The sequence below is a fragment of the Saccopteryx bilineata genome, chromosome 2, assembly GCF_036850765.1.
Source record: "Saccopteryx bilineata isolate mSacBil1 chromosome 2, mSacBil1_pri_phased_curated, whole genome shotgun sequence".
In the NCBI taxonomy this organism is placed as follows: domain Eukaryota; kingdom Metazoa; phylum Chordata; class Mammalia; order Chiroptera; family Emballonuridae; genus Saccopteryx; species Saccopteryx bilineata.
In genome coordinates this window covers 39,763,596-39,787,856 of record NC_089491.1, presented here as the reverse complement: position 1 = coordinate 39,787,856, position 24,261 = coordinate 39,763,596, and the positions used below count along the sequence as shown (strand labels likewise).

General features: G+C 39.5%; 1 protein-coding gene and 1 non-coding gene across 9 annotated transcripts in view; both read right to left on the bottom strand.

The window, feature by feature from the left end:
- Positions 1–24,261, bottom strand: part of UBAP2 (ubiquitin associated protein 2) — a 130,065-nt gene that overhangs the window by 26,837 nt on the left and 78,967 nt on the right. For 6 of the 8 annotated variants that reach the window (XM_066256899.1, XM_066256903.1, XM_066256900.1 and 3 more), the window contains 5 exons: positions 19,101–19,166; positions 14,296–14,348; positions 9,995–10,062; positions 6,311–6,500; positions 2,679–2,892 (listed from right to left, as the gene is read on the bottom strand). In XM_066256899.1, coding sequence (XP_066112996.1) covers positions 2,679–2,892; positions 6,311–6,500; positions 9,995–10,062; positions 14,296–14,348; positions 19,101–19,166 — 591 coding nt within the window. The remainder of the gene's footprint in view (positions 1–2,678; positions 2,893–6,310; positions 6,501–9,994; positions 10,063–14,295; positions 14,349–19,100; positions 19,167–24,261) is intronic. The other 2 variants (XM_066256901.1, XM_066256902.1) reach the window with 1 other exon arrangement.
- On the bottom strand, positions 6,110–6,192 carry LOC136327608 (small nucleolar RNA SNORD121A). The gene has a single exon (XR_010729792.1). It is a non-coding gene; the product is annotated as a small nucleolar RNA SNORD121A (small nucleolar RNA).

Below are 24,261 nucleotides of genomic sequence, written 5' to 3'. Positions count from 1 at the left end.
ATATATATATATATATATATATATATTTTTTTTTTTTTTTTTTTTTTTTTTTTTTTTGTATTTTTCCAAAGCTGGAAACGGGGAGGCAGTCCGACAGACTCCCGCATGCACCCGACCGGGATCCACCCAGCATGCCCACCAGGGGGGGATGCTCTGCCCATCTTGGGGCGTCGCTCTGTTGCTACCAGAGCCATTCTAGCGCCTGAGGCAGAGGTCACAGAGCCACAGCACCCAGGCCAACTTTACTCCAGTGGAGCCCTGGCTGCGGGAGGGGAAGAGAGACAGAGAGGAAGAGGGGGAGGGGTGGAGAAACAGATGGAGCTTCTCCTGTGTGCCCTGGCTGGGAATTGAACCCAGGACTCCCACGCGCCAGGCCGACGCTCTACCATTGAGCCAACCGGCCAGGGCTGAAAACATAATTTTTAACACACTGTAATACCAAACTTTCATCCTTCCTAGTTTGGTGGAAAGTAGTATTATAAAGATACAAAATAAAACTAAGTTCAGTTAAGCATCACCGATATAGTTTAGTATTCTTTGTTTATGAACTTGATATATGGAAGAGGTATGGATATGTCTGTCCATACCTCTTCAACAATATTTTTAACTTTATTGGTGGTCTCTATGAACTTTAGTTACTCTTTCTATTCTAAGAAGTTATTAGCTCTTTATATTATTTTAAAATATTTTTTTCATAGTTTGTCTACCTTTTGACTTGGTGATGATGTTTCCTGTCATATTTAGAAAAGTCAACCTCACATAGAATATAGTGAAATCTTGCTATGTTCCTATTATTGTCTAGATTCACTAGTTATGTTTAATATTTGACCTGTTTGGCACTTTGGTGCAGAGCTGACATTAGGTATCCAACTTCACTTTCAAACCAGATATCCACCTTTTCACCAGTGATCTATTCTTTTTTTTTTTTTTTTTTTTTTCTGAAGCTGGAAATGGGGAGAGACAGTCAGACAGACTCCCGCATGCGCCCAACCGGGATCCACCTGGCACGCCCACCAGGGGCAACGCTCTGCCCACCAGGGGGCGATGCTCTGCCCCTCCGGGGTGTCACTCTGCCGCGACCAGAGCCACTCTAGCGCCTGGGGCAGAGGCCAAGGAGCCACCCCCAGCGCCCGGCCCATCTTTGCTCCAATGGAGCCTTGGCTACGGGAGGGGAAGAGAGAGACAGAGAGGAAGGAGGGGTTGGGGGTGGAGAAGCAAATGGGCGCTTCTCCTATGTGCCCTGGCCGGGAATTGAACCCGGGTCCCCCGCACGCCAGGCCGACGCTCTACCGCTGAGCCAACCAGCCAGGGCCTTCACCAGTGATCTAGACTGCTACCTCTATCAATCTTTCTCTGCAAAGTAAATATTTTAGGCTTTAGAAGCCATCTTTTAGCAACTATTCAAATCTGCCTTTATAGATTGAAAGTAGTTATAGATAATACATAAATGGTTACGTCTGTGTTCCAGTAAAACTGTATTTACAAAAACAGGTAGCAGATCCATTTGAAGGTATATCAACCCATGACTTAGCATATTCCCATCTCAGATGAATTTATTTTGGGACCATATTACAGGCATTTACAAAAAGAATTATGGGAGTGGAATGGTCAAATCTAAAAACTCATCATCACTCATTGTGCCAGAAAAAGTTAACATAGGTCCAGGGCTGCCACTGGAAATGTCAGCTTGCAAGATAGGCCCTTGGCCAGTGTCTGAGAACAGAATTTTTTGTATGTTCTAGTGAAGAGTGACAATACTTTAACCAATAAAGACGACGCTGTGCCTTGAATATCTGTATAACATGGTTTACATCAAACACTTGCTTTCCCCTTCTAAGAATCTGAATTTTGGTGTGTACTAGGCAGAGGGTGCCCTATATAACCAGCTCCCTGATAAAAATCTTGGGCACTGAGTCTCTAATGAATTTCCTTGGTAGGCATCACCTCCAAACTGGGAATAGCCTTAGGTACTTTCATAACAGTAAACCATTTCATTCAATACAGAAACATGCTTCCATGTTTCAATATGCCCTAAATATACTGCTCACAAAAATTAGGGGATATTTCAAAATAAATATGAAGCAATAAACAGCCCCTATTTTTTGTGAGCAGTGTATAAAGCAGTCCACACAACCCACCCTACCTGTAAATTAACCCTCTGCTATTCCTTATACAATGTGACATGTATTGGTGGAAAATGGTAGTATAATCCCACAAAATCTGTGGGAGAATTTAGAAAACCTTCAACTTACATGTGGTGTTTTTAAATTACAAACCACAGATGGCAAGACTGAACAAAAGCATGGTGAATATATGCAAATGTTAGAATGACAAAGTAATCCAGAGGGTGTGATTTAAAATGTCCACATTCAACCTTCTGTCATCACCCTTTTCTAATAAAGCTCAGAAAATTCTGACTAGGCATTTACTCAAACTTGTTTCCTTATATTTGCATGCCTTGCCTTTACCATGCTTTTGAACATCTCTTCGGGGTATGTACTATTAACAAGAAATGAATGCAGGTATTTATTTCTACAGTACAAAGCTGACAGATTTAATTCAACTTTGCAAATATTTACTTAAAAAAAAAATCTCTGGACTAATTCCACATTAGTGTTACAAGTCAACAGCCTCTGCTAATGTTTAGGGGTGAAACACCACAGAAAATGTGTACTTACCAAAATGGCTAAGGACTGAGGACTGGGCTACTGAGGGCTTGAGGTCCCAGGAAGAAGTGGTTGTGGGGGGGCTCATAATATTCTGCTGTGAACTCGGGGTGGTGGTAAACTGGCCCAAACTCGGAGGTTTCATCTGGTCCAAAATCTGAGAGCTGGTGATGTTTGTCATTTTTGAAGGCGCAAGCTCTCCAAATCCTGAACCAAGGACGGATGACTTTAAAGGAAAAGAAAGCAGAAATCCTAAACAATACAGAATTTCTACCCCAGGTTTTAAAACAAGGATTTTAAAAACTAGAATCCAGAAAATATGAACTATATAGTAAAACTCGTATGAGTAAATACTACATGGAAATATGACTGTGCAACAAGATCTGACTAAATCCAGCAATCCTTCTTGATTCTGATATGAGATTAAAGAGAAGGGAAATATATGTCTTGAATTTTAAGAAATTGATATTTTAAAAAAGTGATGTCACAAATTCACAAAAAAATACTATTTTTTTTTAACTAAGGAGAAATGCCAGGAACTAAATGACAAACACAAAACACAGTGTTTTTTGTTTTTTTCTGAAGTGAGAAGCAAGAAGGCAGAGAGATAGACTCCCACATGTGCCTGACCAGGATCCACCTGGCAAGCCCACTAGGGTGTGATGATCTGCCCATCTGGGGCACTGCTTGTTGCAACTGGAGCCATTCTAGGGCCTGAGGCAGAGGTCATGGAGCCATTCTCAGTGCCCAGGCCAGCTTGCTCCAGTGGAGCCTTGGTTGCAGGAGGGGAAGAGAGAGATAGAAAGGAGAGGGTGAAGAGTGGAGAAGCAAATGGGTGCTTCTCCTGTGTGCCCTGGCTGGAAATCGAACCCGGGACTTCCACACACCAGGTTGACGCTCTACCACTGAGTCAAGAGGCCAGGGCTTAGTGTTTTCTTAATATGTAGAACTGTTATCATTTTTAATGATTAGAATAGGTTTGATCACAGAAAAGATCAGCCACGAGGCCTGCAAGATTAAATGCAGGAGGTCTTTGTGTACTAAGCAAATACGCTAGACACTGCTGTGTTTATTTGTAATTGTTTATATGACTAAGAATACCAAATATGTTCTACAAGCAAGCACACAAAAGACGTTACACCTTCCCTATCTAATCACAGCAAGTCAGATATCAAGGTCTCAGGAAAATGAACACATACACCTAGAGAAGATAATAGCAGATCAACTGTATTTTTACTTCATCAAAATCATTAAGTTTTTGAAAATACAAGTTCTTCATTAAAAAGAACTTTGAAGGCTGTGGCTAGGGGGTTCAATGGATCGAGTGTCGAGTGTCATCCCCACACACCAAGGTCATGGGTTTGATCCCCAGTCAGGAAAGATGCAAGAAACAACCAACGAGAGCACAACTAAATGGAATAAGTGGAACAATGAATTGATGCTTCTCTCTCTCTCTCTCTCTCTCTCTCTTTCTCCCTTCCCTACCGTCCTCAAATCAATGGGAAAAACAAAAACAAAACAAAAAATCAGAACTTTCAAAACCACCTAAAAGATCAAAAACAGAAATGATTTGCATTCCTTGAAGAGATCAGATCTATAAAGTTGAAATAATTATTTGTCACCAATATCCAAAGGCAGAGTATCCTAGTTGGTCTAAGGAAATCCAAATTCTCCAATGTAAGCAAACCTTAGGTTACGAGTAGTTATTACCTATCAATCACAGAATCTACTCCTATTAGATAGAACATTTGTGCTAACATTACTTATCATTACTCCAGATTCTTGGCTCATGCTGCCCATTACACCTTTTTCATTGCTACGAATCTGTCAAAACCCAGCTCGTGCCCACCTGTCCAGTGAAGGCTTCTCAGATGCTTCTATTTTTCATTATTTTCCTGCCTCTATCCTGCATCAGCTAATTTTATCAAATGATTTATCACTTTCTGTGAGCTTTATAACACAAGGAAATCACTGTGTTAATGACTAGCGCCAGCAAAGCATTTCTCAATTCCATTTCCTTGAGTAAGAAAGAAATATTTATAATAAATTCTGTTTATTCACCATAGATTTCATATAAAACACAGCAAAAATGAATCAAAATAACTCATTAGTGAAAGCTGTGGATCTACATTACAGTCCTTCCAACCTCCCCTCTGCCAACTCACAACTGCCTATAGTTGGCTGGGGACTTCACTTCCCCACACTGCAGCCACATTCCTTTACATTCTATGCTCTAAGCTTCTCTACTTCCCTCAGCCTATCTTCACATCCTTCACTAACAATTCGTTAAGTTCTTTCTGATGGGAACTTACTTTTCATGAGAAGTCAGTCATATATATAGCAGCAGACAACACAGTTTCAACGAAAGCTTATCCAAATTCTAAGTCTTTAAAACATAACATTGACTTTTAAGAAGTTTAGCCTGGCCTGACCTGTGGTGGCGCAGTGGATAAAGCGTCAACCTGGAAATGCTGAGGTTGCCGGTTCAAAACCCTGGGCTTGCCTGGTCAAGGCACATATGGGAGTTGATGCTTCCTGCTCCTCCCCCCTTCTCTCTCTCTCTCTCTTTCCCTCCTCTCTAAAATGAATAAATAAAATCTTAAAAAAAAAAAAAAAAAAAAAGAAGTTTAGCCTGACCTGTGGTGGCCCAGTGGATGGAGTGTCTACCTGGAATGCTGAGGTCACCAGTTAAAATCCCCGGGCTTACCCAGTCAAGGCCCATACAAGAAGCAACTACAAGCTGATGCTTCCCATTCTTCGCCCCTTTCTCTCTCTCTTTCCTCTCTCTAAAATCAATAAATAAAATATTTTTTAAAAAGTTTATGAAATAACAAAAACAAAAATAGAAAAAAAATACAAGCACCTAGGCAGAATTGAAAAGAACTGGTTTTGCGTGATTTTAGCAAGCCAATACTGAGAAACATTTGCACTTAAGTAAACTAGAAAAATAAAAATTTTAACATCGTGCCCTGGCCGGTTGGCTCAGCGGTAGAGCGTCGGCCTGGCGTGCGGGGGACCCGGGTTCGATTCCTGGCCAGGGCACATAGGAGAAACGCCCATTTGCTTCTCCACCCCACCCCTTCCTCTCTGTCTCTCTCTTCCCCTCCTGCAGCCAAGGCTCCATTGGAGCAAAGATGGCCTGGGCGCTGGGGATGGCTCCTTGGCCTCTGCCCCAGGCGCTAGAGTGTCTCTGGTCGCGGCAGAGCAATGCCCCGGAGGGGCAGAGCGTTGCCCCTGGTGGGCGTGCCGGGTGGCTCCCAGTTGGGCGCATGCGGGAGTCTGTCTAACTGTCTCTCCCCATTTCCGGCTTCAGAAAAATACAAAAAAGAAAAAAAAATTTTAATATCGTAAGTATAGAGACAGACTTTGAAAAAAAATCCAAGAATCCAAGAAGAAAATCATTAATAAGAAGGATGCCCGAGTGATTCTAACTGAAAATATTGGTCCAGAAAACTCAGATCAGTTGAATTCCACATTGAATCATCAGATATGTGCTTGGAAATGAACACATCATTGTTTTCTGGACTGAAATGTACTATAGAAGTTTTTATACTTAGAAAATAGTTATAAGCATGTGTCTTCTAGAATACATTTGCTCATGGGTACATTCCTTGAAATTTCATACTGAAATAAAAGTGAGTTACCAGACTCTGAGGAGAATAGGAATTGACAGCAGTGGAGCTGCCAGTCCCTGGTGCCATCTGATTGTTGTGCTGAGAATTTGTGAAGACAAGGGCTTGGCCAAAGCCCTGCTGTTGGGAAGTTTCAAAAGAGTTGACTTCTGAAGCTTGATTGGGAGGAACAGGCTTCTGGAGCAACGCTACCAGATCAACGCTAAGCAGACAAAAATCAAATGAGGAACAAGTCATAATAAAATCTTACCAACAAATGAATTTTAGCAGTAAATCAATATAAAAAATTCATGCCAAGAAATTACTTAAGTGAGAAAAACATTTGGAAACTGAAGATTAGCAGAAGCCAAAAGGACATCAATCACCAAAAACAAAACAAAACAAACAAAAAAAACCATGCACATATGAAGCCACAGAGACTGAGGAAGGGCTTTGCAGAGAAGAAAAATGAAAAGGTGTATTGAGATATTTCCACAGAAATGAGACAGTGACAACTGATTTGAAAATGCAGAGCAACTGAACAAACTTAAAACAATTTTCTGAAGTTTGGCTGGTTTCCTTTAAGATATTTTGCTCCTTTCCTCCTTTTATTATATGGAACCAGTGTCTTAAACTTTCCTTAAGGACAGTGAATCCATATATGGGGGGGGGGGGGGGAGGGGAGGAGGACCACAGCCATAGGAGACCAATCAAGCAGTTTCACAGTCATCATAAATGTTCCTGTAGTTCTGAATTCTACCCAGTAATATATTTAAGGTTTGTATAAATCTCATTGAATTTTCTCTCTTATTCAGGAAAAAAATGCACAATATATAACAAATACTCTACTAACTATAACTCTGTGATACCCCAAGAAAGACGATTATTCCAATTTGAGAACCATCGCCTAAAAACCTGAAAGCATAAGGAAGAAATGATCTTCCAGATAGATAGACTACCTGAAATGTGAGTGAGCTACTACCTCTTCTCTACAGAACGTGCAAGATGCACAGAATTACCCAACATGATAATCTGTTCCATTAAACCCTTGCAAAGGCCAGTTTCCAGTCAGTTCTTCTAACAAAAACTTTCATCATGACAGTGAGGCAGATTCTAAGAGGTGAAATAATTTAAGACTCACTCCTGAACAGAACCAAGTTCCTGGGACTGAGTCCCTGTACCCATGCACTACCACTCAAACATTCCCATAACCAAAATGAAGTCTGTGGATCCAAAGGTAACATTCTGGCTTGTGGTATACTTTGGGGAAACACACCCAAGATAATTATATTACATATGACTCATTCCCTAAAAGTTACATTACTACAAAAAACAGAGCAAGTTCTATTTCCAAAAGATTGATAATATGCATGAAAAATAGTACAGCACTTGCTTCTCAAAACTAACCATGAAAAGTGTCTTTATATTTTTTTAAAAGATGAAAATGAACCTATCAAATTCATTGAGTAATAAGTACAATAAAAAAACATATCCATTTAACAAGAAATTCTGAGCGATTCACAAAATATATTCCAAGAGATAGTCTTTGATCATTTTTATTTCCCTGCAACAAAGTCTTACAGCCAGCTCATACAGCAGGAGAACAAGCATGTTAAAATTCAAAATGGCCTTCAATCCTTAAGTGTCATATATATCAAGGCTGTCATCTTGCTAGTTCACTGGACTTTGAAACAATCATCGTCTACGGCCATACCACCCTGAACACGCCCAATCTCGTCTGATCTCGGAAGCTAAGCAGGGTCGGGCCTGGTTAGTACTTGGATGGGAAACAATCATCAAGTTTTTAGAGTTAATGTGAAAACTAGGATTTAAATAAATGCTTTTCAGTGATTCAGTTCTATATACACTCTAACCACATTTCTATTACCCCAAACCTCCTTCCTTTTCTATAATCTATGAGACTATTAGATTAAAACTAGAATCCATAAAAAATGAGGTTTGTAGTAGTCTGAGGAGATCTACATAAATGGTATTATATGAAGAACTAAAGAATATTTTATATTAAGTTCATCTCTCAAAAAACTGTGTTTACATAAGTAAATAAAAGAACCTGGCCTAGGCCTGACCTGCAGTGGTGCAGCGGATCAAGCGTCAATCTGGAATGCTGATATTGCCAATGCAAAACACTAGGCTTACCAGGTCAAGGCACATACAAGAAGCAATTACTACTAGTTGATGCTTCCAGCATCTCCCCACCCCCTCCTCTCTTCTTTCTAAAAATCAATAAATAAAATCTTTAAAAAAAAGAAAGAAAAAGACCCTGGCCTATGCTGGCACAGTAGATAAGAGGGCCCACATGGAATGCTGAGGTTGTCGGTTTGAAACCTTGGGCATACAAAACCAAGACACGTGTGATGAGCAATCAATGAACAACTAAAGTGAAGCAACTATGAGTTGATACTTCTCACTCTCCCCTCCCTTTCCTCTCTCTGTAAAATCAATAAATAAAAACAAATAAAAAAAATGGTGTGCTCTTTTTGCTGTGTTTGTGTGACAGAGACAGAGTCAGAGTCAGAGAAGGGGAAAGACAGACAAGAAGGAAAAGAGATGAGAAGCATCAATTCTTCGTTGTGGCTCCTTAGTTGTTCATTGATTGCTTTCTCATATGTGCCTTGACTGGGGGGATACAGCAGAGCGAGTGACCCCTTGCTCAGCCAGCAACCTTGGGCTCAAGCCAGTGACCATGGGGTCATGTCTATGATCCCACATTCAAGCCAGCAATCCCATGCTCAAGCCGGCAACCATGGGGCTTCAAACCTGGTCCTCCACATCCCAGTCCGATGCTCTATCCACTGCGCCACTGCCTGGTCAGACAAGTATGGTGGGCTCTTTTTTTCTCTTAAGCACTGTCTAGCCTTTCCCCATGCCTTTATTTCCCTAGGGAGAGCTCTCTGTGGATTACAAATCCCTTCTTTATCACCCAACTGTGTTTTCTTTGGATTTCATTCTCCTAAGCTCCAACAGCCCTTCTTTTGCCTCTTTAACTTTTTCCCTGAGCCCACACTGCCCAGCTGGCTCAATTCCTCCACAGCTCACTTCTACCTCTGACTTTCTAAATAAACTTTTGCTTGTAAATAAAAAGGGGCAAGGGAACTATTACGTAGGTTTAATATAACCTCTGCCACATATGGTAAGCCACAAACATAACTGCTATTTAAATTCATCAGTGGGTACAACAAAGTAGGAAAAGATAGAGGGTCTGTCAGCTCACCAGGTGGGTTTGAATAAAAGAAAGTCTCTGACAGAAAGGGAAAAAAAACAGATTCAAGAAAAGGTAAAAATAATAAAGAAACCCAAAAACCAAAATGATTTTCCTAGGTAAGAAATTTCAATTATAAAAAACAAAAGATAGTACCTGACCAGGCGGTGATGCAGTGGATAGAGCGTTGGACTGGGATGCCGAGGACCCAGGTTTGAGACCCCGAGGTCGCCAGCTTGAGCACGGGCTCATCTGGTTCGAGCAAAAGCTCACCAGCTTGGACCCAAGGTCGCTGGCTCAAGCAAGGGGTTACTCGATCTGCTGAAGGCCCGTGGTCAAGGCACATATGAGAAAGCAATCAATGAACAACTAAGGTGTCGCAACGAAAAACTAATGATTGATGCTTCTCATCTCCGTTCCTGTCTATCCCTCTCTTTGACTCCCTGTCTCTGTAAAAACAAACAAACAAACAAAAAAAGATAGCAAAAAGTGTTTACCTTTTCCCGGGTGTGATATGATTCTCTGGTGGAACAGAAGAGGCAGTGAAGACCTTTGTTTCAGAAAGCTGTATGAAAGGGATGAAACAAATCTTTTAATCTTATTTTATAAAACATTAAACCAAAAATGTATCAAGTTCCTAACAATCTTTAGTCACCAGTACTTTCATTATTGTTCGTTTGCCCAAAAGGTAGTCTAAAAGAAAGGAAATACACAGATGATCATGACAAGTAATTTTTTTTTTAATTTTCCATTGAGTTGAGAGTGGTGGGGATGAGAGAAAGAAACAACTCATTGTTCCACTTAGTTGTTCCATTTGGTAGTGTACTCACTGGTTATTCCTCACATGTGCTCTGACTGGGGATCAAACCAGTGACCTCAGCGCATCGGGATGACACTCATCCACCGATCCTACCAGCCAGGGCCAAGTAATTTTCTTAAAGTGAAGGTAATTTCAGATTGATAAGCCCACAATAAGGATTTTATATCAGGGAAACAACACAGTGAACTCAAGTCAGATCAGGGATAAAGTCCTTGTTCTCATTATTTAACGTACAAAATGAGAATATCAATAAAACCATCACTGATGTCACTGTAAATGCCAAAAAAGGAGTGGGAAATTTGAAAAGGCAAAATAATTGACATTTTCTTTCCCCATTGACAGATGGTTTTAGTTATTTTGTTTATTAATAACAACTATTCCTTTTTTATTAAGTCATAGGTTGCCATACTGTTTTAATAAAAATAATTTTATAGAGCTATGACACATAAACGCAAATATCCAACCTGAAATATAAAGAGTTCTGTCGTATGTGTACTCCTGTGAACACATCACCAAACCAAGACAGTGAATATACCTGTTACCCAAAAAGTTTGCTCCTATCCCTTGGTAATCAATCCCTCCCACCATTCACCTCCATGACCAGGCAACAAGCAATGTGTTTTCTGTCACAATATATAACAGGTTGTATTTTTTAGAATTTTAAGTAGAATTTTAAAATATGCAATCTTTTTTTGTATTTCTTCACTCAACATAATCATTCTGTCATTCATGCATATTGTTTTAATGAACTTTCAAGGCACACAGGACAAAATTTTTGAAACTCAATTGACATTATTGAAAAGTAGGTTCTTTTTTACATTTGCAAAGTGGGGAATGGGCTTTAAAGGTGGATAAATAAATGTTGATCTAATAATAGAAGAAACTAATGTGCCTGACTTGTGGGGGCACAGTCAAGTGTCTACCTGGAACACTGAGGTCACTGGTCTAAACCCCTGGGCTTACCTGGTCAGGGCACATATGGGAGATGATGCTTCCTGCTCCTCCCCCCCCTTCTCTCTAAAATGAATAAATAAAGTCTTAAAAAAAAAAAAGAAACTAATAATGTTATTCAAAGACCACTAATTCTTATCAATTTAAATGTCTCAGAACTCTGACATGCTGTATAAAATCTCACTTGTATGATAGTATGTAACTATCATTTACATACATCTGTTCTGGACCTTGAGAATCAAACAGAAAAATGGTACAAAATATAGTATAAGGCTAGTTATTTTTTCTTTTTTGAGCTAAATAATTTTTTAATCAGAGAATATCTGAGACATTAATATTTAGGCAGAGGCAGAACAGAGTGTAAATATGAACTTTCTGTAAAAACAAAAAGTGCTGAATTGATTACTATTTCAACAAGGGCTCTCGTGCTGAACCCTGTTCGAAGATCATATATCTTAGGAGTCCCAAACAGTCCATTTTGCCTTAAGGAATCTTACAGATTAAATAAAGAAAAGAGAAGCAATAAAGGTATAATTCTTTTTTTCAATGAAAAGCAATGATAGAATAGATCTAAAGCCTTCAAAATATTAAGTTCAAGGTAAATTACCTAGTAACATCTCAGAAAACTTTCAGATTTTTTTTGGTAATTCCTGAGAAAAGATGGCCAAATTCTCTACACTAAATCTTTTCACTAATTATAAATCATATTGTGATACAATATGGTCTATGCAGCAGAAGGTACATCTAAACTGCTTCTTAGCTAACTTTCATCATAAGACCTCATCTGACCCAAAGAAAAACCCTGTTAAGTTAAACAGGATAATTATGATGATACTCATTATATAGATGAAAACAGGAGGCTCAAAAGGAAAGATGCCCCATCCAATGTCAACATGTCAATCCAGCTAGGTCTGAATAGACTTCTTTTGCCTACTAATACCCTGCTATTTTTCTAACTTGCCTATGGCCCAGACAATAGACAAATAAAGGAAAAGCTTGTAGGCCTAGGAACATTTTTTTCTCCCAACTAAATTATCAAAAATTCTAGTAACACAAAAACATTTAAAAGTAGAATGGCTTTGTTTGAAATAAGCCTCTATACATCCTAAATCTCCTAAATTCCAATCAAATGAACATATCTATTCTCCTCCTTCTTCATGTCCTACACAACTCACTCCCTAACAAGCCAGATATAATACTGCTAAAAACAAAAAACCCCAAGCATAGTGATGTGATGTTAAATAAAAGCACCATTTAAATATATTTTAATATAAAATGGGAAAGGGGGGGGGAAATAATTTCAAAAAACAAAAAAATAGCCTGACCAGGTGGTGGCACAGTGGATAGAGAGTCGGACTGGGACACAGAGGACCCAGGTTCGAGACCCCGAGGTCACCAGCTTGAGCGTGTGCTCATCCGGTTTGAGCAAGGCTCACCAGCTTGAGCCCAAGGTTGCTGGCTCGACCAAGGGGTCACTTGGTCTGCTGTAGCCCCCCAGTCAAGGCATATATGAGAAATCAATCAATGAACAACTAAGGTGCTGCAATGAAGAATTGATGTTTCTCATCTCTCTCCCCTCCTGTCTATCTGTCCCTGTCTCTGACTCTCTGCCACAAAAACAAACAAATAAACAATAACAAAACCCCAAATCTCAAAGTCCGGATCATTTATGTAATTTTGAAGGTCAATACTTAAAACCCTTTTATTCTCTCCCTCTTAATGTCTGCTGTAACTATCATTTATATACATCTGTTCTGGACCTTGAGAATCAAACAGAAAAATGGTACAAAATATAGTATATAGTTAGTTAGTTAAGATACTTTTTCTTTTTCGAGCTAAATAATTTTTTAATCAGAGAATATCTTATGCTAAACCCAGAGCTTAGAGATTAATACTACTCAGAAGCGAGTATAGTATATTAAAAAATGTGGAATAAATGAATACCAAAACCAGAGCCACTACTAGTCAAAAGGGGAAGAAGTTAGGTCCAGAACCAGAATTATTCAGATTAATTTCAACTGTGACCCAAACATAGATTCTCTCCTTTAATGAAAGTATAATAAAGAATAAGAAATAGTTCATAGGCCAGGACAGTAGCATCAATTGGTTATCAGGTCAAACAAAACACAGGTAAACTAAATAATGATTTCAGTCCTACTTAACACCTAGTAATCTTTAGGTAGACGCTTTAAAACCAAGTTTCAGCCTGACCAGATGATGGCACAGTGGATAGAGCATCGAACTAGGATGTGGAGGACCAGGTTTGAAACTCCAAGGTCACCAGCTTGAGCACAGGCACATCCGGCTTGGGCACGGACTCACCAGCTTGAGCAAGGGGTCACTGGCTTGAGTGTGGTATCATAGACATGACTCCAGGGTCGCTGGTTTGAGCCCAAATGTCACTGGCTTGAAGCCCAAGGTCACTGGCTTGAGCAAGGGGTCATTCCCTCTGCTGTAGCCCCTCAGTCAAGGCACATATGAGAAAGCAATCAATGAACAACTAAGGAGCTGCAACGAAGAATTCATGCTTCTCATCTCTCTTCCTTCCTGTCTGTTAGTCCCTCTCTCTGATTCTCTGTCTCTATTAAAAAAACAAAGAAATCAAAAAACTCTTTACATTTGTTTGTTTTTACTTACTGATTTTACAGAGAGGGAGGGAGGAAGAGTGAAAGAGAGAGAAACACTGATTTGTTGTTCCACTTATTTATGAATGCTTTGGTTAATTCTTATACATGTCTTAACCCAGGATTGAACCCTCAACCTTAAAGCACTGGGATGACACTCTAACCAACAAACTAAGCTACCTGGCCAGGCTTAAATCAAGTTTCTTAAAAATCTCAAAACACCAACTTCCTTCTATCTGCTAAAAAAAGAAAAAAAAACAAAAAAAGAAAACCACATGGTAATCACAGACCTCTGAAAAGGAGCCATGAACAGCCAACCATAAGGTCTCTCAGGCTTTCTGCAAAAAATGCATGCTCCTACTAGAAACCAGAAGATAGGTCTAATCTGATACTAAATACTTACATCTTCAGTCCAGTCTTCTGTTGTCCACTCTTCCACAGAATTCTTCCAGGCCCCTGTTGATAACAATCACAGTTTACAATACAAAGTCAAATATTGTCTTGTTCCAAATGAGTCTCTATTATTTACTGCACAAGATATATCATGTATCTTATTAACAATTTAGTCTTCAATCCAAGAAATATGAAGATCTTAATCGACTCTCAATAAAATTCATCATGTTTTCAAATGCAATTTAGCTAGGTACTATTCACATGAACTCAAAGAAGCATCTAAAATTGATTCTGCTTCAGTGTAGATAATATCCAGGCAATTCTGCCATGAGTAACAGAGTATGGGCACATCACAAATATACATATTAAACAATGAGATCATTCCTTATAGAAAAAAAATTCAATAAAGGCAAGTCTTCCCTGGACCCTTTTAGGTAAATTACTGAATTATATTTACCGAAGAATATTTTTTATAAGGTAATAGCTCCACTGTATGGTTTCCTCATTGGTCTCCAGCAAAGCTGCTCACATGAAGTCTGGAGCTACAACTGCTGAACAATACATACACAGGATGTGCTCAAATAGTTCCTAAAGAACAATCATCTACTTAAGTGATTTAAAGAAAAGTACGGATACTCAAAAATGCTGTCTTTAGTACTAAGATCCCATAGTAGAGGTCCACTATGTTAAAGCCTACGAGCATACATACAACCAGAGAAAATGGTTTCAAAAGAAAATGCTATATTATAGCAAAATATTTACTATAACCACCCTCAGAAAGTGGGATTGTAAATGACGTCAGTTCCTTTAATTGGAAGAAATGAGCATCTGACTTTAAATGAGGTTTGTGTATGGGAAGGAGAAAGAGGAGGAGGAACACATTCCTGAGGAAAAAAAAAAGACAGATGACCAGATTTAACTGTCTTGGAATCATGTCAATTACCTAATAAGCAACTACCTCATAAGTAAAATGGTGGTGTTTCCTAGGAAGAGTCCTTTTCAGAATGCTTTCCCCTGACCTGTGATGGCGCAGTGGATAAAGTGCTGACCTGGAATGATGAGGTCACCAGTTCAAAGCTCCCAGCTTGCTGGGCCAGGGCGCATATGAGAAGCAACTACTATAAGTTGATGCTTCCTGCTCCTTTCTCTCTCTCTCCTCTCCCTTAAAAAATAAAAAATTTAAAAAGTAGAATGTTTTCAACAGGATGTCTCTAATTTAGGATTGGTATGGCAAACAACTGTAGAATCTATGGACTTATATAGCATGGCTCCCGGTACAATACTACCTAAGACATGCTACTGTGTGGGTATTAAAAAGGAGATGTTTCAAACTTGAATACATGACCCATAGTGTGAGAAACCTAGCCATATCACTTAAGACCTTATTTATTATTGGGGATCACAAGGCAAACGCATTACAGGAAGGAAAAACATAGGAAGGTGCATTCCCTGCTCTTCTGTGCTTTTGAATTACATATATCCTTTAACCCTTGAACAATGCATATAAGTGGACTTGTGCAATTCAAACCCATATTGTTCAACAGCCAAGTCTATTTCAACCCACAGCTGGAATCTACATACGTGGAAGAAAGTTGGCACCTCTAACCTTTGTGTTGTTCAAGGGTTAACTGTAATAGTAAGGCTAGACAAAGATTTCAATACTTGAAATGGCAATCTGATCCTTTGTTTTGACTCACTCATCATATCTTTAAATGGTTTCCATAATTTCTTCAAAAATGCCATAAAATTCATAACATCTCTTTGAATTAATATTTTCTTAAAAGTAGAAAGAATTAACAGTGAAAAAACACAAGATAAAATTAGCCCCTGCTGAAAATGAGTACTGGAACCATGTCTATAGGTACCCACCCACACAGGACTCTTAGCACACTGTACACAAAGCTAAATAAATCTAAGGTAAGCCACTCACCTGTCCTTCATTATTATCTTCCTTCCACAATGTGACTTCCTTCCAAGTACTAATACATAATCTCCAATCCTTTTTTATGTATTTCCTTCCAGACTTTTCTCCAAGCACATGTGTAGTTTTAAAAGCTCACAACTGAGCTAATTTCAAAGATACTCAATACATCGTGTTCTTGGTGTCACCTCCATCCAACCTACTCTATGACCATGTTATCAAATTAATGACAGAAGACAGTATATTCTAATTTAAAGATTGACAAACTCTATAAAAAGCTGAAGTTTGACGTAATGAGTTTTAGAAATATTCTAATTAAGACTGAAGACAATTTCAAAGCCTCAAAATTCATTGCTAAAACTTTCATTTTCAACACATCTAAAATATTAATATGAAACCATTATGGTGGAATTTTACTTAGGACCCCCTCATCATCAATCATTAACCAACCAATACTGGGTTAAAAGCCTACAAGTCAGCCCTGGCCAGATAGCTCAGTAGGTTAGAGAGCATCATCCCAAAGTACAGAGGTTGCAGGTTCAATCCCCAGTCATGGCACATACAGGAACAGACTGATGTTCCTGTCTATCTCCTTTCCTCTCTCTAAAATCAATAAAAAATTTAAAAAAAAGAAAAAGAAGAAGAAGAAGCCTACGAGTTAAGCATGATGCCTAGAATGAAAGTCATCTCATAGGAAAAACAATTATAAATTTAATGAGTGATGAAGGTAGTATATTACTGAATGATAAATTACATGAAGCTGATTAATACATTGGAGATTTGGAGTACAAAGATGCTAATGAAAGCTAAAATGATAAGAGAAAGTATATGGAGTTAGGTGAAGCACAGCAAAAAACATGAATGCTAGAATATACCTGGACAGATCTATAAAGAAGTGACATTCCATGGGAGAGAAATGCTGAGACATTTTAAAAACCTATACATAAAATGGTAAAAGCTCCTAAAGTTTAAAAAATACTTTTTTTCTAAAAAAGCTTAAGTTGTGATAAAATACTTGTAACATAAAATTTATCATCTTAGCCTGACCAGGCGGTGGCACAGTGGATAGAGCGTCCGACTGGGATGCGGAAGGACCCAGGTTCGTGACCCTGGGGTTGCCAGCTTGAGCGCAGGCTTATCTGGCTTGAGCAAAAAGCTCACTAGCATGGACCCAAGGTCACCGGCTCGAGCGGGGGTGTGTGTGTGTGTGTGTGTGTGTGTGTGTGTTTACTCAGTCTGCTGAAGGCCTGCGGTCATGGCACATATGAGAAAGCAATCAATGAACAACTACGGTGTCACAACGAAAAACTGATGATTGATGCTTCTCATCTCTCTCCGTTCCTGTTTGTCCCTATCTATCCCTCTATCTGACTCTCTCTCTGTCCCTGTAAAAAAAAAAAAAAATTATCATCTTAGTCATTTTTTTTCCTTTTTGTTGAATTTATTGGATGATATAGGTTAACTGAATTACACAGGTTTCAGGTGCCTAATTCTACAACACATTTCTGTACTCCATATTATATGTTCACTACCCCAAGTCAAGTCTGTCCATTACCATTTATGCCCCCATACCCTTTTCCAACTCTCCCTCCTATCTTAGTCACTTTCTAAGTGTATGAAAATTAAAATACAAATTTAGATATGAAGAATAGGGTGAGAATCTGAGTACACTGAAAAGCAGACAGAAGACCACCTGACCTGTGGTACAGTAAAGCATCAACCTGGAATACTAAGGCGGCCAGTTCAAAACCCTGGGATTGCCCGGTCAACGCACATATGGGAGTTGAAACTTCTTGCTCCCCCTCTTTTCTCTCTCTTCCTCCCACAAAATGAATAAATAAAATCTATAGGCCCTGGCCGGTTGGCTCAGTGGTAGAGCATTGGCCTGGCGTGCGGGAGTCTCAGGTTCAATCACCGGCCAGGGCACATAGGAGAAGCGCCCATCTGCTTCTCCACCCCTCCCCCTCTCCTTCCTCTCTGTCTCTCTCTTCCCCTCCCGCAGCCAGGGCTCCATTGGAGCGGAGATGGCCTGGGCACTGAGGATGGCTCTGTGGCCTCTGCCTCAGGCGCTAGAATGGCTCTGGTTGCAGCAGAGTGATGCCCCAGATGGGCAGAGCATCACCCCATGGTGGGTGTGCCGGGTGGATCCCAGTCGGTCGCATGCATGGGTCTGTCTGACTGCCTCCCCATTTCCAACTTCAGAAAAATACAAAAAATAAAAATAATAATAAAATAAAATAAAATCCATTAAAAAAAAAGAAAGAAAAAGAACTCGGTGGTGCAGTGGATAAGAGTGTCGGACTGGGACACAGAGGACCCAGGTTCAAAATCCTCAGGTCACTGGCTTGAGCAAGGGGTCATTCACTCTGCTGTACCACCTCTCCCACCCCTGCTTAAGGCACATATGAGAAACTAATCAATGAACAACTAAAGTGCCACAACGAAGAATTGATGTTTCTAATCTCTCTCCCTCCTGTCTCTCTCTGTCACACACACAAAAAAAAGAAATGATAATACAAGCAGGCAGAAGACAAGTGTGGTTCCAATTACAGGCTTATAGACCTATATCTTAAACATCTGAAAACATCAATGACATTAATTTATTTTCAGTTTAATAACTTTGAGATGTTATGTTTCATCTTCAATTTAACTTGATGTTGGTCCTCTGTCAAAAGCACATATAAGACAGTCATGTAGGAGAAATAAAATGATAGAAAAATCTGTAGTGCCTTAAAGGCCAATCTAAAAAACACTTCCATAATCAAAAGCTGATAATTATTTTATCAAGTAGTTGTAAAATTACAGATTACAAACATTTATCTGTAATGTAATATATCTGTAAGTAATTAATAAAATTCTTAACTAAGAAAAATTTTAAAACAAAACATTCATACCTTTTTGTCCATAAGAATTTTTGTTTGGCAGATCCTGAGCTACATTTTGAGCATTTGATGCCAGTTCTGCAAATCAATGTAAAATAAAAGGTTTTAATGACCAAAACAATTAAGGTATTCATCAGAAGACAAACTGGTCAGCAAGAGAAAGTAAAGTATCAAAGCTCAGTAAGTATGGTGCTCCAAGGAAAGGGAAAACGTACTGTATTCACATTGTGACAGGCTACTGTGACTCAAGTATGAATCTTTTTTTTTTTTTTTTTTTTTTTTCATTTTTCTGAAGCTGGAAACAGGGAGAGACAGTCAGACAGACTCCCGCATGCGCCCGACCGGGATCCACCCGGCACGCCCACCAGGGGCGGTGCTCTGCCCCCCAGGGGGCGATGCTCTGCCCATCCTGGGCGTCGCCATATTGCGACCAGAGCCACTCTAGCGCCTGAGGCAGAGGCCACAGAGCCATCCCCAGCGCCCGGGCCATCTTTGCTCCAATGGAGCCTCGGCTGCGGGAGGGGAAGAGAGAGACAGAGAGGAAAGCGCGGCGGAGGGGTGGAGAAGCAAATGGGCGCTTCTCCTATGTGCCCTGGCCGGGAATCGAACCCGGGTCCTCCGCACGCTAGGCCGACGCTCTACCGCTGAGCCAACCGGCCAGGGCTCAAGTATGAATCTTATTAGCCAGATGGCCCTAGAACATTCAGTCTGCACCAACTACCCATTTCTCATTCTTAGGTTGACCAAGCTCCCTTCCCACTTGTCAAAAAAAGCATTCTAAACTATTTAACAGGTATATTGTTTTTAGTAAATTTATAAGTAAGCATTCTGGCTATCCTTCAGTCTTTCTATTTTGCTAATGTCAGTACGACTCTAAGGAATAGATTTATTATACTGTCAAGAGTCATGTTTCTAAACCTGTAGGATTGAGGGCTGGACTAGACAATATTACTCATTCTCTGAGACCTCTAAATAAATAAACAGCACCCCATCAGCTGAGCAGACATCCTTTAATTATATTCTACATCAAACACAATTTGCATATCCAAATGTTTTTCAGCAAGAAATCTGCTACTCTAAATGAAACTGAAGGGAAGGAGTAAAAAGAGAGAAGGGAAACAGAAGACAGGATGTAGAAGAGGGAATAAGAAAAAAAGCCATTAATCAACTAATTCAACTTCAACATACGATTTAAAAATCAGTGATTGTGAGGCCTGACCTGTGGTGGCGCAGTGGATAAAGTGTCGACCTGGAAATGCTGAGGTCCCCGGTTCAAAACCCTGGGCTTGCCTGGTCAAGGCACATATGGGAGTTGATGCTTCCAGCTCCTCCCCCCGTCTCTCTCTCTCTCTCTCTCTATCTCTCTCTCTCCCTCTCCCCCCCTCTCTCTCCTCTCTAAAATGAATAAATAATAAATTTTAAAAAAAATCAGTGATTGTGAATAAAACCCCTATACATGTCACGTGCCGGTATTTGTGTGGATGTGGTTTCATTCCTCTTCAATAAAAACCTAGGGTTGGGATTGTCAGATTGCATGTTAAATGTATGCTTTTATGCCTGACCAGTAGTGATGCAGTGGGTAGAGCATCGACCTGGGACACTGAGGTCCCAGGTTCAAAACCCCAAGGTTGCTGGCATGAGCATGGGGTCATAGACATGATTCCAGGGTTGCACACTTGAGCCCAAAGGTCGCTGGCTTAAGCAAGGGGTCACTGGCTCAGCTGGAGCCCCTCAGTCAAAACACAAATAAGAAGAAGTCAAAACACAATCAATGAACAACTAAAGTGCCTCAACTACAAGTTGATGCTTCTCATCTCTCTCCTTTCCTGTCTTCTCTCCCTAAAAAGAAAAAATCAAAGTATGCTTTCAGTGTCAGGAATTTGAATTTGAGGTATTCAGCCATTTTCACTAACACTTGGTATTGTAAGTTTTCTTTTAAAGCTATTTTTAAATGAATGAATGGTGGGAACCCATTGTGGTTTTCATTTGTATTTCCCCAGTGGCCAATAAAGATAAGAATGTTTTTGTGTGCTTATTTGCCATCCAGATATTTTCCTTTGTGAAACATCTGTTCAAATTATTTGCTCATTTTTATTCTGAAATAATTATAGATCACAAGAAGTTATCTTTCACCCAGTATCCTCCATAATTACAGTCCAATATAATAGCCAAAATTTTAGCATAGATAACAATGTGTGTATAGGTCTACGTAATTTTATCATGATAAAAAAAATAAATTACATCAATTGTATTGTGTTAACCCTTTTGAAGTGTAGAATTCATTAGCATTACGTACATTTGCAATGTACTTAACATACCACTAACCATTAACACAAAAAAACTGGTTTTTATTCATTTTTAATTATTCATTTGTTTTGTTGGGTTATTTTTCTATTAATGAGTTGTCAGAGTTCTTTATATATTCTGTATATATTTTAAAAGTCCCTTTGCCTGACCAGGCAGTAGTGCTGTGGATATAGCGTCAGCCTGGGATGCTAAGGACCCAAATTCAAAATCCTGAGGTTGCCAGCTTGGGCACAGGCTCACCAGCTTGAGCCCAGGGTCTCCAGACTGAGCATGGGACCTTACACATGACCCCATGGTCGCTGGCCTGAGCAAGGGGTCACAGTCTGCTGTAGCCCCCCAGGTCAACACACATATGAGAAAGCAATCAATGAACTAAGGTGCCACAATGAAGAATTGATGCTTCTCATCTCTCCCTTCCTATCTGTCCCTCTCTCTGTCTCTCTCACTTAAAAATAAATAAATCAGGATTAATGTTGGATTCTGTCACGTTAAAATATAAATACTCTCTTTTATTCTGGTAAATGGATGCATAAAACTCATTTTTCTTATTGAGCTATACCTTTAAATCCATCCTTATTTAAAATATACAATTAAATAGTTTCTTGTATATTCATAAATTGTGCAACTGTCATGATGATCTATTCCAGAATATTTCCATCATTCCAAAAAGTAATCTTGAACTCATTAGTAGTCAGTACCTAGTTTTCCCAAAGGTTCCCCGCTGTTGGCAAGCGCCAATCTACTTTGTCTCTAAGTGTTTTGCCTAATCTGGACATTTCACATAAATGAAATTATATACTATAAAATATTTGGTCCTTTACGAGTGGCTCCTTTCATTCAGCATCATGTTTTCAAGGTCCATCCATGCTGTAGTATGTATCAGCACTTCATTCCCTTTTTTAAGGCAGAATGAATATTCCATTGTATGGATGACAGACATATCACTTATCCATTTATCCACTAAAAAACATTTGGTTTTTATTTTTAACTATTATTAGTTATGCTTCGATGAACATTTGTGTGAACCTAAGTCTCCTATTATCTTTAATATATATCTAGGAGTTGACTGATTTTTAATTTAAGATTCAAGGTATAAATTTAACATGGCCATGGTGTATAGTATCCTTTTTATATCTGAGTTTCCAGTATTTTGGCTTAAGACTTTACATCTGTGTTGATGAGTGTGGTTAACATAATTTCAAATGGTAGCACAAAATGTATTGACATAAAGTATTTTTCTATGCTCTTTTAATATCGGTAATAATTATATCAACATTCCTTTCCTCATTCCTACAACCAATTATTTATGCTCTTCTCCTTCCTTTGATCAGCCTCACAATAAGTTTATCAATTTTCCTAGTCTTTGAATTACCGTTTGTAACTTTTGTTGATCATTTTTACATTATCTTTGATTTCTAGTTCATTATTATGCTTCTGTGATGCACTATCTTATTTATTTATTTATTTCTGACAGAGAGAGGGACAGATAGGGGCAGACAGATAGAAACAGAGAGAGATGAGAAGCACTAATTCTTCCTTGTGGCTCTTTAGTTGTTCATTGATTGCTTTCTCATATGTCCCTTGACTAGGGGGCTACAGCAGAGCGAGTGGCCCCTTGCTCAAGCCAGCAACCTTTGAACTCAAGCCAGCGACCTTGGGTTTCAAGCCAGCAACCTTTAGGCTCAAACCAGTAACCATGGGGTCATGTCTATGATCCCACACTGAAGTCAGCTACTCCATGCTCAAGCTGAATGAGCCCATACTCAAGCTGGTGACCTCAAGGTCTCGAACCTGGGTCCTCTGCATCCCAGTCCAATGCTCCATCCACTGCACCACCACCTGGTCAGGTTTTTGTTTCTCTTTTTAACCGGGATTATTGTTATACAGCAGTGTCAATTTAAGTCTTCATAAATACAATTGTAGTCATTATTATCATGAACAAATCCTCCAAAGAGCTCTAATAAATAAATATACCCAATTAACAAATATCTACCCATGAATTTCCAAAAAGAATAAAAAAAAGCAGGATACAGAAAAACCTGCAGAAACAACTGTTGTTCAAAACCTATTATCTACCACTTTATCTGGCCAAATTTTAGTGTCAACCATTAGAAAGGCTAACTCCTTTCAGTAATACAACTTCTAAGAAATTCTATAAGGCCTGACCTGTGATGGCGCAACGGATAAAGCATCGACCTAAGGTTGCAGGTTGGAAACCCTGGGCTTGCCTGGTCAAAGCACATATGGGAAGCAATTATACTACAAGTTGATGCTTTTCACTTCTCCCCACGCTTTCTTCTCTCTCTCTCATTCTCTCTTCTATCTAAAAATCAATTTTAAAAAAATAATAAAAATAAAGAATGCCTTTCTTTAAAAAAAAACAAAAAAGAACGAATTTTCTTTTTTATTAAATGAGAGCAGGGAGGCAGAGACAGACTCCACACATGCACGCCAACTAGGATCCTCCTGGCAAGGCTTCTACCTACCCATCTGGGCCACTGCTCTGTTCCTCAACAACCAAGCTCTTTTAGCACTTGAGGCGAGGTCATGGAGCCATCCACGGCGCCTGGGCCAACTTTGCTAGAACCATTCAAGCCATGGCTGTGGAGGGGAAGAGAAAGAGAAAGACAGAGAGAGAGAGAGAGAGAGAGAGAGAGAGAGAGAAGCAGATGGTCACTTCTCCTGTGTGTCCTGACTGGGAATAGAACCCGGGACTTCCACATGCCAGGTGGATGCTCTACAGCTGAGCCAACTGGCCAAGATCTAAGAAAAGAAATTCTATCAATCCCTGACACACTGACAGGGGGTCCCTAGACTTATCACGGCGATCACTTCGTAAGTCATATAAATGTCTAACCACTGTGCA